General features: G+C 40.7%; 1 protein-coding gene across 3 annotated transcripts in view; it reads left to right on the top strand.

Annotated features, from left to right (window-relative positions):
• LOC125886590 (integrin alpha-5-like) overlaps nucleotides 1-12,779 on the top strand; it is a 57,383-nt gene that overhangs the window by 9,349 nt on the left and 35,255 nt on the right. For all 3 annotated transcript variants that reach the window (XM_049572920.1, XM_049572931.1, XM_049572926.1), the window contains 9 exons: nucleotides 860-984; nucleotides 2,912-3,012; nucleotides 4,371-4,494; nucleotides 6,530-6,591; nucleotides 6,761-6,806; nucleotides 7,013-7,138; nucleotides 9,732-9,776; nucleotides 10,016-10,059; nucleotides 10,166-10,222. In XM_049572920.1, coding sequence (XP_049428877.1) covers nucleotides 860-984; nucleotides 2,912-3,012; nucleotides 4,371-4,494; nucleotides 6,530-6,591; nucleotides 6,761-6,806; nucleotides 7,013-7,138; nucleotides 9,732-9,776; nucleotides 10,016-10,059; nucleotides 10,166-10,222 — 730 coding nt within the window. The remainder of the gene's footprint in view (nucleotides 1-859; nucleotides 985-2,911; nucleotides 3,013-4,370; nucleotides 4,495-6,529; nucleotides 6,592-6,760; nucleotides 6,807-7,012; nucleotides 7,139-9,731; nucleotides 9,777-10,015; nucleotides 10,060-10,165; nucleotides 10,223-12,779) is intronic.

Raw genomic sequence — 12,779 nt, 5'->3', positions numbered from 1 at the left:
ATGTTAATCCCAGACCTTATTTTCTGCATAAATTACATCTAGTATTGAAAAATGGTTTTGCTGCTGAGGAATTCTTCACTTGGCTTCATGCATAAACTTCATAGTGTTTTTGGCTTCTTCAAAAGGCTCCTCTGGCTACACTGGTTTTTAATTCACACATTAACAGAGGATACAACGGTGCTGACTTTGACCTCACGCTGAGGTTGCAGAGCTTTGGCTTAACTTGATGTGACATTATGTGAACATTATGTGAGCATTGTTGATCACAGACAGATGTTTAACCTTCCAGGCACTAATGCTGGACCTAGATTGTTTTTCTTGAATCTAAGATTTAAACCCCCCATGACCAACCGTTAGTGATAATGATCCAGGATCTGCAGTACAGCCACTGAGGTAACTGATCTTCAAGCTGATAACTGATATCAAAGTGTTGTGCTGTACCTTACGTATAAGCCTCCGTAAGCTGGAGCAGGGGGTGGTAAAGGGAGGCATCAGCCTTGGTTCCTCTTCTTTAGGGTGGTATATAGTGTTACATCTTAATTGTTTTTGTAGCTTGCTTTCTCTGCAGACTAAGATAATTTGGTTTCTTCTGTCATGATTTTAGTTCTGATCAAGGCAATAGATTGTTATTTTGGTGCCAAATGCCCAATTCAGATCCTTTTTACCCTTCAAATTCTTTGTCCAGATTCATACTTCGTTCATCAGCTGTGTGTGTAACAAAACATTATTTCTAAGAAAAGTTAAATGCATATGATTTTACTGTCAATCAAAACAAATGTTTCTTGGTGTAATCTTGAACTTTTCCTGGACACACCCCTTCACCACAGAGTAAGATTTTGTTTTCCTTTCTGCTGTCCAGTATCAGTGTTTTGATCGGCGCTCCGAAAGCCAACACCACTCAGCCCAATATCACCGAAGGAGGAGCTGTGTACTTGTGCCCCTGGAGCCAAGCTAACTGCAGCATGATCAACTTTGACAAGAAAGGTAGGGTGTCTTGTTAAGTCTAAATTGACGGTTGGCCTCTTTGTAACCACAAAGATAAAAATGTGATATGTTAAAAACCAAGCTCAATATTCAAAATCCAAGGGAGAGAATTTTCCCTACATCATAATCACAGCAGTAGTTGGTAACTCACATTGTTCCAGGATATAAAAATGTCACTTTCCCCAACGGTGCTGTTAAACTGTTGAGACAGGACTGTGCAGTAAACTCTCAGCTGTCTCTAACCAGCCATAAAAGAGGCTGAAAGAAGCTATAGGTAGCATCCCGAGTTCAGCACCGCTGTGCTTGACCTTGAGGTCAAATACCCGACTTCTTGCCACCCAACAGCTCCTTTTCCAACACTTCTCTGTTTTGACTGAAACCAACCTTTGATGTCTCTCCCGTGTTTTAAGGGTGACTGAGGTTTCCTCCACACCACCTCCCTCGCTAAGGTCTCCATTTTGGGACACGGGTTGTATTTTGCAGTGTTTTCACAGAGCTTTGATTTCCTGCTGGACTGTGGCCCAGTGTTGTGAGCGCTCTTTAATTAGGGCAGAGTCATTAGAGGGACAAGGACCCCAGAGGACCTGGGGCTGCCCACGGCTCTGCCAGAAAAATAATCACCTCCATCAGAAACACAGGAAGCGATAAGGACCACCATTTGAGGATCACAGGGTTGAACTTATCATACGCCCGTGCATGCTGATAACAAGTCCCGGTTTACACAGACCGAGAGCTGTGACTGTGCAAACTCTGCGTACATAAATACACACCTACAAACTGTTTACAAATGGTCTCTGCAGACAGCCTCTGAAATGTGATACAGCGTAGAAGAAACATGCTAAACCACACTCATGTTCACACACACACACACACACACACACACACACATATATATGCGCTTTTACATTCTGTAGTCTTGCATTTCCCATTACAGGCCTCAGGATTCATAGTGTGTTTGAGGACACAGCCCAGACTCTATTAACCAAACAGGCACTGCGAATTGTAGCCAGGAGAGTTTAATGTCACCACTCTGCTGCAGACAGCAGGAACATATATCAGAAAATGTGCCACAGTAAAGCTTACACAGTTACAGGCATATTTAAGTATGATTTAAGGCGCCAGGTTTTAGTGAAATGGCTTTTCAAGGATGCTGAATGGCATAAACTGTGACAAAAATCTTGCATGCTGGATCTGACAGCAAAGTCCAACGTCACAAACTTTTATACAGTACTTGGATAAGGATAGGGATGGTATTTCCAAGTCAGGGACTTGTTTTTACAGTGTTCCATAGGACATAAAGGCAACCTGGCTCACCTACCTGGCTCAGACGATTTGCGGGGGAATAGCAGTCCAAGAAGAACTATCTTATTTTTCCACATTAATTATTGTAAGAGCATGTTGTTGTTGAAAGCAAAAATCATGGAGGTGTAATGCTGCTGAGGCTGCAAAAGTACAGCGTTTGGCAGGGAAATCACACACACACACACACACACACACACACACACTTGTAGCACTCCACCACCCTCTCCCTCATCACTGTTCCTTGCCTTCGTACTGCCAGGGCCTCTTCTTAAAACAGATCTTGACAATGAAGTACAGCCGTTTGGGTTACAGTAACAACAAGGTCCAAGTCCCTTTGAGCTATTTGATGTCTGCCATAGCATGGAGGATGGATTAAGACTGCAGACCCCGGGAACAAGGCCATAAAATATCCATGTAAAAAGCCAAGAACATGTGGGGAACGCTCTCAAATGAAGCCCTGACAGCACAAATATCAAACGCCGATGACAGGGGGATTTTTGACTAAGTTAAAATAGCAACTTGTGACATCACTGAAGTTTCTCTTATATTAGAGTCACAGAAGAGCTGTGTACAACTCTGTGTAAATATGCTCTTAAATGTGTTTTTCTTCTCTATGTTCTTCTAGGTGATCGATATTTTTATATAAATGATGTGAACACTCAGGTTGAATTCAAGTCCCATCAGTGGTTTGGAGCTACTGTGCGTTCCCATGGTAACAGCATCTTGGTAAGGCTGGGTCAGGGTTGGTGGGTCTGTTTGGATAATTTATCTCTGCTGTGTGATTACATGCTATGCAATTTTTTAAACTGAATTCAACCACTTGCATTGTTGGTACGCTAGCAGAGATTTGTCAGTATGGGCGTTTGGGACTCCATGTTGGTTCACTTAATTTACTATACAGACAAGGGCTCAGAATCGGTACTCAGTACCTTAAATGTATCAAACCTTTCTGTACACAGATAGAGAAAAATATTACTGTTGTTACAGTCTGTGATGTGGTAAAGTTGAGCCTGGTGTATTTGATGGAGTTGGCAGATCAGTGTGTGTTCAGTGTATGCCACCAAACTGTTCAAAAGTGTGGCTACACTCCACTCCATTCACATTATGGGTATCAAGGGTACTGGTATTATGGTACTGGTATTGGGGCACTGGTATTAGTATTGCTAATGATATCATGATTTTAGAAACAATATCCAGCCTTGGAACAGATCAGGAAAGGGTCATTCACCTTAAAGTATGCTTTGCTACTAAAAATATTGTCACTGTCTAGATAGGGTTGAATTGTTTGTATTTCATTAGTCTTCTTTCTCAGAGTCAGAAATGCTGAATGCGAACAGGAATAACAATGACTATGTTCATGATATAATGCTACCTTAGCTAATGCAATGACTGACAGGTCCTAGGCAAAAAGTTAGCATCCTCAGCAGTTAATAATTCACGTAGAATACATGGAAACAAGGGATCAATGTTGTTCTTGTATTGCGGGGTAGACTAGTTGCTGCAGGTACCATAACCTTGCCTCACATAATAACACAGTTTGGGGGTTTCTGTTTATTGTATGTACTACAAACAGTAAATTTCACTTTTACAAGGATGAAGGGTTATACAATGAGACAAATGACATCAAATACAAATGAAATACAGAGCAGTACACAGCTGCTGCTTAAAAGTTGGCTAATGTTTCATAAACATTTTAGGTTTGAGACATTCCTGAGCAATGCTATTTCTAACAACCTGTTTTCCCAGAAAGTCTATTTGACTAATGTAATGTAACCCCTTGGCCATGGCAGTAGGTACTTCACAGCACATATTGTTTCATCCATAACTTGTACTTGCTCTTGTGTTTTAGTCTTTGGCCAGAAAATGAGCTCAACTTCCTAAAGTTAATGATACCAAGAATTGTTCTCACTGATTTGTTTCAAAGTCTCTAAGGCTTGACAGACCTTCTGTGTGTAGTTACAGTTGCTAAGCTATGATTGCACAATTGATGTTCGAGCAAGGAGTTCAGGGTCAATGTAACTCATCTCAGCTGAAAAATGTAGTCATGTTCTTTGGTCACAGAGCTGTCTCTCTGTGCTTGCCAGGCCTGTGCTCCCAGGTATTACTGGAGGACCGAACATGATACACCGTTTGCCGATGTCACAGGAACCTGCTACCTCTCTGTAGACAGTCTCAAAACGTTTGTGGAGTATGCCCCCTGCCGAACAGGTGAGTTACTGTAATATTAGCCAACCTCCAGGAGGGGTACAGCGAACGTGCCAGCACACTTACATTAATCCAGCAGACACAGAGCAACATTAGCATTTATGTGTTATCATGTGTCTGTCCACTAGATCAATGTGAGACATGTATTAAATCTCCTTTTAGCTCGGTTATTAATAAGCTGAGAATAATATCTCTGTGTTCAGGTGATGGATGCTTTAGTATATTTACCAGCTAGCTGATAACTGTGTGGATTTACTGGATTTTGTTTGCTGAAAACAGCTACCTACAAGGGTAGACTGGAGTGCAGCACATACTCAATTATACAGTGAATGTGGTAAAACCAGAATGAGCTAAAAGGGCTAAAAAAGCTCTGAAGAGCTGCACTCTACCACTTCTGTAGCAGTCATTCTCAACTGTTGTCTCATCCAGAGGTTTTCAAACTATAAGGCATGTTCCTTCCTGAGGATGTGAGAGAGTTGAAACCGTGGATGGATATGGAGGGATAAACATGAGGCAAACAATGCTGTTGTTCCAAAAACAACTAGAATTTAGTAACTGTTGTTTCAGTAATCAGCAATTAATGTACTTTAAAACTGCCCAATTATTGCAATTCCAATCCAAAATCGGACTGCTTCTCTGAATCATAACTTCTGTTCAGCTCAGCTGTTCTTTGTTGTGGTGGACAGTCTTGCCGCACATGCATGCTAATGCATCTGAGTTCCTATGTGTTTATCCCACTGGCCAGCTAATCTCTGCAGCTCTGCGCTGCACTCACTTACTGACCCATGGTGGCTCATGGTTGTGAAAATGTAAGGTCCATCCTCCGGTTTCCCTCCAGGTCTTCCCGCTTAAAACCGTTAGTTTTGTCAACACTGTTGTCGTTGTTTAGCACTGTTAGCACCATTAGCTGCTCTTAGGGGATCCTGGGGGATCCCGAGGCATTCTCAGGCCAGAAAAAGCTATATAATCCCTCCAGCATGTTCTGGATCTGCCCTGGCGCCTCCTACCAGTAGGACATGCCCTGAACACCTCTAACTGGGAGCGCCCAGGAAGCATCATGATCAGATGCCCGAACCACCTCAACTAACTGCTTTCAACACAAAGGAGCAGCAGCTCTACTCAGAGCTCAGTCTGGCTGTCTGAGCTCTGAGTTTCTTTCTTTCACTACCCAAAGCTCATGACCATAGTGAGGGTGGGGACATAGATGGACTGGTAAATCGAAACATTTGCCTTCTGGCTCAGCTCCCTCTTCACCATGACTCTGCGGCGCAGTGCCTGCATCACTGGTGATGCCTTGCCAAACCACCGATCCATCTCACACTATTTTTTTTTCTTTTCTCTCATATTTTTCCCTCTCTCATGAACAATGACCCTGAGACACTTGTTCTCCTTTGCTCGGGGCCTCAACTGTTTCCCAACCCATGTTGTATAGTGCTCCTTTGAATTATATATTGTTGGGTAAATACATTTTTGGGTGCTGCAGCACCAGCATACAACAGCAGCACCCATACCTCCTGTGGTGATGGATAAAGGAGAGTGTGCAAATATTTTCCCTTTGCTGTAAACCTGCGACATACTGTAGAGAAGAAAATAAAAAGTACTAGTTCAGGATTTTTTATTTTTAGTTTTAATATTTTCTTGCATTTTTAGAGTTGGTATAAAGTGTGTTTGCATTGAATATTCAGAATACAGCCACCAGCATATCTTAGGAAGGATGCTGTTTACACCTTAGGTCAGCTCTGTAAAGTTATCAAGAGAACCAGATTGTCAAACTGTTAGTAGATAAAGGTCTTGACCTGGACGACAGAGAATCTTCACCAACACGTTACCAGATAAACCCACAGCTACAAATTGACCTCTAAAACGTTGTCTTTTTTTTCTCCTTTTTCTTCTAAGTGTCTGGTTTTCAACATTTGAAATGTGACAATGACAACACTGGTGATTTCTACCTCTGAACAGAACAGAAAGTTTGTTTTGTTAGTTTTCATGAAACAGAAAGGTTATTAGTGTTTCTTGTGTTTGTTGCTGTTCTTCGCAGAAAGACATGGACCTGTTGGACAGGGCTACTGTCAGGGCGGATTTAGTGCAGACTTCACCAAGGTAAGAGAAATATTTGTTGGAGTTTTTGCTGGTTTCTACATAATCACATAGCTACTGTTTCTCTGTTTGAGCTGATGTAAGCAGTGTACATGAGATTTGCAGAGTTTGTTTGAAACTCAAACTGGTGACACACAGACTCCTCAGCTCTGGCAACTGTTGTGTGTTACAGGACGGGAGGGTTGTGCTTGGAGGACCAGGCAGCTTTTACTGGCAAGGTGAGCTCACAAGAATGTGGAGCAGCAATGGATTTTTTAAGAGATATCCTCCAATAGATTTTTCCCTTGAATGAGTCATAAAATCAATCCATCATCTTTGTCCGTGAACAAACTTAAGTGAAACAACTCAGGAGCCTGAGTTCAAAAGTTACGTGTCTTATTTTAACCTCTGACTTTTAACCTTTTGTTACCCATTCATCCCATAGGTCAGCTGATCTCAGCCACTACAGAAGAGATCGTTAAGGCCTACTACCCCTCGTACTTCCTGCTGTCAGTCGCTGGGCAGATTCAGACACGACAGGCTCAGGGGAGCTATGATGACAGTTATCTGGGTGAGGATATACACTTGAGTCAAACAGGATTACTGAAATTATTAGCCCAACAATTCTGCTACTGATATGACAAATGCCACTTATAGTACAACTGCTGCAGCAACCTGCCAGCAGCAGAACCAGCAGATCCAAGCTGATTGGTTTTTCTTATCATCTGCCTAAACAATTTGGTGAAGAACAACATATCTTAGTAGCAGGATACCATGACATGTGATGTCGATATTCATGGTGCTCAGAGGTTAATATCTGAGGTGTTAGTGATCCAATGACCTTTTCTCTAGGGCCTCAGTAAAGTCCACATTTTGGCCTAAATTTTGGAAAGTCCCTGTCATGGAAAAAATTAACACCTTGAACTCCAGTGGCACTATCAGGCCAAATCTTAAAAAATCTAAAAAAAAAAAAAAAAAAAAATCTAACTTGAAAATCTTCCTAAAATTCTCTCATCTTAGTCATATTCCCTGGAGGAAGAATTCTTTCCATATTGGACAGCTCATGAGCTTTCCACTAACACCACCCTCATATCAAATTGTCAACTTTGTACACTGCAGTCTGACTGCAATAATTATGCTTGTGAGATTTAGTCTCTTGACCTTTCTTCTTGTTCCGCTATCAGGCAAACACATGACTCTTGAAATGACTCAAGATATTGTGTGTGATCTGAGTCTGACGATGTGTCAGATTGCCATTAAATATACTGAGCAAAATCATGCGACCAAGGGGATATAAAGTTATGATTATTACTTTATTACCCTTCTGTAGTGCTATCCTAAGCATACAGTAGACGTTTTGCTTTTTGCTTTATTAGCCCCACTTTAAAGGAATACTTCACCCCAAAATCAGCATGTGCATATCAGTTACTCACCCGTTAAGCTGGGTATGCTGTGCTGTATGCTGTATGCTTGCCATAGTGTCACCAGTGTGCTTTGAATGCCACAAAATGATGTCATCACATCTTTTGCGTCGCCCACTCCGCATGTTGCACTTTTCAGCTCAACATGGATGCCTTTGAGGGAAGACTGGCCGAGCAGGTTCCCCTGTACAGACATCTCTAATGATCTCTAATAGTGACTCTTCTTCATGTGCGGAACAGTAAAATTCACCTCAAAATTTTTGGAGAGGAATCCTCCACCAAATGGTTAAAGAAGTGCCGTGTTGCCACAGGGTGTGGAAGAACATCATAGATGCTGTAAAAGCTAAAAGAGACAAAATTGCAATACATTCGACTTGGAGGTAAACAACTATAATAATCACGGTGCACAAATACAGTGTGTGGCAGTGGGTATGTGTTTACTGCTGTTGCCCGGCAGCCTACTTTTCCGGTAAAGTTCTTCCAGTAACATTTATTGACTTCCTGCTTATCTTACTTTGTTTGTACACTGCCTGGCGATTTGGAGCACATTGCAATAAACAATGCATTTAGCATAAACTCCTCAGTGTGAGCCATCTGTGGAGGCCTGTGCCTCGGTGTCTCGTGTGAATATAAACAAATCTTTGTGTTGAATTTGTGATGAAAACTTTGTTTTTTTTACCACATGACTCTGTGGTGAGCAAGGAATCAAAACTGAGGAAATGTTTGGTTAATTGACGTAAAAGCTGACTGCGTTTAACATAATCAGAATCAGAATCAGAGATACTTCATTGATCCCCTGGGTGAATTGTTGGCATTACAGGTGCTCCTTACAAGAGTAGAAAGATATATAGTATAGTGCAAAAAAAATAAATAAAAAATAAATATATGTTTAAATATCAGTATAAAAAGAAATGTTATATGACGTTAGAGTTATTGCACAAGTTAATTTAAAGCATATAAAGCATAATGACATCAAATTATCCGTTAACAAACTTGCACTTAATTGGTGCAATATAATCCAAGTCATATTTATCCAGTCACATGTTCAGTACTTCCCAAACACATGCATTTTTGCAAAAATGTTACTATTAAAACACTTCCGTATACAAGTAGTGTGCCTGGACAAGTGCATGCATTTAAAGCCTGCTTGTGCCTTTCATTGAGCAGACATTAAACGCATGCGCTTTCCAAGGTGTGCAACTCGTCCATGTTGGAGACTGTTTATGCAGATGTTTTTAAATATCAAGGTTTAAGCGGAAATGCATTTTTGGGAAATACTACGCATTCAAATGGAGAAATGGATCAGACTACATGAGTTGTGTGAGAGTTGTTAACAGATGTTTTGATATAGTTTTACTGTTGTTGAACGTGGCCCCCCTTTACTTCAGTTCATCAAGAATTTTCTCTGATTTGGATTCTCCATTCGCTGTGGAGAAGTGCAAGAAAAATAAAGTTTACTTCAGGTATTACACATAACACAGGGTTAGTTATGAATGTATAAGTGACCATTTTGTGGGTGCTTTTTGCTTTAAGTAGCAAAATTGACAGTACGTCATTAACTTGGGTCTGAGGTTTAAAGTTCGCACTAGAGGGAAGTCAGTTGTGATCAACAAATGTGTGAAGGCTTGTCCCTCTACTAATAACCGATTATTAGCTAACTTTTAATTTCAGTGATGTAACATTAAACCTTTAATTGTATGTACTATTTCAACACTCGATCTTTAATCTTCATTCCTCCTACAGGGTACTCTGTGGCTGGTGGCGAGTTCAGTGGGGATGACGTGGAAGGTGAGGGTCATATTTACAGTGCAGAGAGCCAAAATGCATGGCTGAGTACAGGGTCTGTCTAATGTTTAACTGCCCAGTCTTGACATACATGATTGTGTTGTTATGGAAAATGATTATTACGTTTTTTTCAGGAAGTAAAAACATTTAGAGACCCAAAGAATCAAAAAGTAAATCTGATAAGAGTGTAAACAGTGTTGTTTCAGCTCCTAACCCTTTGCCCCTTGCTTTGCTCGTTGCAGATTTCATCACAGGAGTTCCAAAAGGAGTCATGCTGTATGGTGTAGTAAGGAGTCCCCACATTTTCATTTTACATTGCAAATAGTCTGAAAAACATGAAAGAGTATACGTGCAGTAAACTCAGATAATGACTTTTGTCCATTTCAACATAGGTGTCCATATTAAATGGAAGTGATCTGAAGTCTCTGCTCAACTTGACAGGGGAACAGGTATGTGCACATCTGGCTGGGGGTTGTCTATAAGAGCCTGACCACTATCTTCATATGTGGGTACACATTAAAGTAGCATGTATAAAGGAGGGCTGAAGATGAAGGAATTTGCCCTGTGGAGAGGAGGCCTATACCAGGGGTCAGAGGTCCGGCTTACAGTATACACAGCTCATGGTTTCTAAGAGCTGTAAATCAAACCCAGAAACACAACCAAGGATAGAGTTCATGTTGTTACTGTATTGATTCAGCATGTGCTTTTGAAATGGGAAGTACCATAGAATGGCAGTGTTGGTGAGTCAGACACATGTTGAGCTTTCCGTCATATTTCTTAAAATATAACCCACAGATGAATTATTTTTAAAACTAAATGTCGCTAACTCCCACACTGCTCCCACACAGCTCTCTGAAGTTCAGCTGAAACTAATATGAGGCTCCAGCTGTCTGTTAAATGAAGTGGGTATACTTTCAAGTTACACTATGTTTACATGCCCAAAAAAAAAGTTTATTGCCCTTATTCTGCAATATTCCTACTAAACTGTTTACACGGCTAATGAAATGAATATTCCACTAGTATTTCTGTTTACATGCCATCATCCATGCTCCAGTTAACGTGCCCTAACATGTCGTTTATCACATCAAAATATGGAAAATTGGAAACGCTGTTTCTTCTGCCAGGATTTTTTCAAAGTTTACTCAATGGTAGTGGACTTGTTTGACCGTGTGAACACACCCCACCTATTTCATTCCTTTAATCACCTTCTTGAAAAGGTCGGCATTCCAATATTTCCACATATCCAAAAATCTGTTGATATCCAAGTCTTTTATAATGCTTAAAAGTAAGTGTGTTTCTTCTTCAGACAAGAAATGTGGGCTTTTTTTTGGGCATGCATCTCTACCACAAAGTGTTGGCTGGTTAGTTTGTGTACAAGATATCCAATACATAGAGCTGACTGTAAACAAGAAAGAGGTTGTGTGTCTTAAACGTTTGTATAAACCCTAACTGAGACGCATATTCTGAATGGGCTGCCTATATGTGCAAAGAATGTTATTAAGACCCAAATCCTGGCAAATCCTGCATGTCTTATTTAGAAAATTATACATTTCGAATAAGGCCAAATTGGAAAATCTGAATGAAATATGCTATTTACATAACCCGTATCAAATTTAGAAGATCGTTATATTCAGAATAATAGAGGAACATTAATGTGCATGTAAACAGCTTCCCTCTTTGTACTTCCACAGACAGAAGTTAGGTTTCCATCCAAATGTAGTGCAAATTTTAACCAAATTTCCAGGAAGTTGGCAAACAAATGACAAATTAATGTGCATTTTTTTTTATCCACTACTGTCATGTGAATCTTAGTGGTTGGGCACGTAGACATCAACTCTGTACTTTGGTGCCATTAAAACATTGCGGAAGAAGAGAATGCTGTAAGGTGACATTCATAAAACCGTACAAGTCAAGCAGAAAATACGATGGAAATATGTCATTTTTGTTTGGTTCAGGTATTTATCTGAGTAAGGTTACAGTCTCCGTGTTGCCCCACTCTGCCACCATTTCTGGTTTCATGCTTCATGTACTGTACATCAGGATTTATTTGTCAAGTCTGTTTCCATTGCACTTTGCTCCTGTTTTTATCGATATACCATCTTTTCCACCTCAGGCAAGTGTCTTTTGCAATATTTACAGTGTTTTTGTAACTTACGGTGTCTCCGCTTATGTTTTCAATTGCAAATGCGCAAAAAAAATGGTGGATGGAAACCTTAAGTCCTTACTGAGATGCAGAAAACAGGCAGTAAAACCAAGTGGGGATTTAGCACTAATGTGACTGTAGCTTTGGAAGTTCCCCCCTGGTTTGTCTAACTCAGACTGCTGAAGCTTCATATTAGCTTTTGTTGAACTTTAAAACAAATTTTTACACAAAATGAGGACTATGGACTTTGTCCCCCACCACTTCCATTGAAATATCTTTAGTGAGTAGGTAGGTTTTATTTATAGTCAGCATGGACAGGAATAGTAATGACACAGACCAAAAACTCAAACAAACCTCCTTACTGAGGCAATGTTTTTTTTTTTTAAATATTATTTTTGTGGGCTTTTTGCCTTTAATGGACAAGACGGTGAGTGAAATGGGGAGACAGAGAGAGAGTGGGGACTGACATGCAGCAAAGGGCCGCAAGCCAGAACAGAACCTGCGGCCATTGCAGCAAGGCAATGCCTCTGTACAAGGGGCACCGGCACTATCCATTACGCTACCGATGCCCCTTACTTAGACAAACTTAAAAAAGTGAACCTATCCTTTAAGTAGGGACATTCCAGCTACATCTTGGGGGAAGTTGACCAATCGGTTACTTTTTTTGTGACCTCACTGTGTAGGTTTTGCAAGATGTAAGAGCATGAGATCACGGAGAGCACATGGGAAAGTGTGTTTGTGTGTGAGAGTGTCTTCAGTGTGGGAGGTCATTAGTGCCTACTCAGAGGTGTCAGTCTCAGGACGGAAGGCATTGAGTAAACTGTTAAGTCATAGTGAGAGTGATCTGTGGTGAACTCCTGGCT

Source organism: Epinephelus fuscoguttatus, linkage group LG1, assembly GCF_011397635.1.
Source record: "Epinephelus fuscoguttatus linkage group LG1, E.fuscoguttatus.final_Chr_v1".
In the NCBI taxonomy this organism is placed as follows: Eukaryota; Metazoa; Chordata; class Actinopteri; order Perciformes; family Serranidae; genus Epinephelus; species Epinephelus fuscoguttatus.
This window is presented reverse-complemented; position numbering and strand designations above follow the sequence as displayed.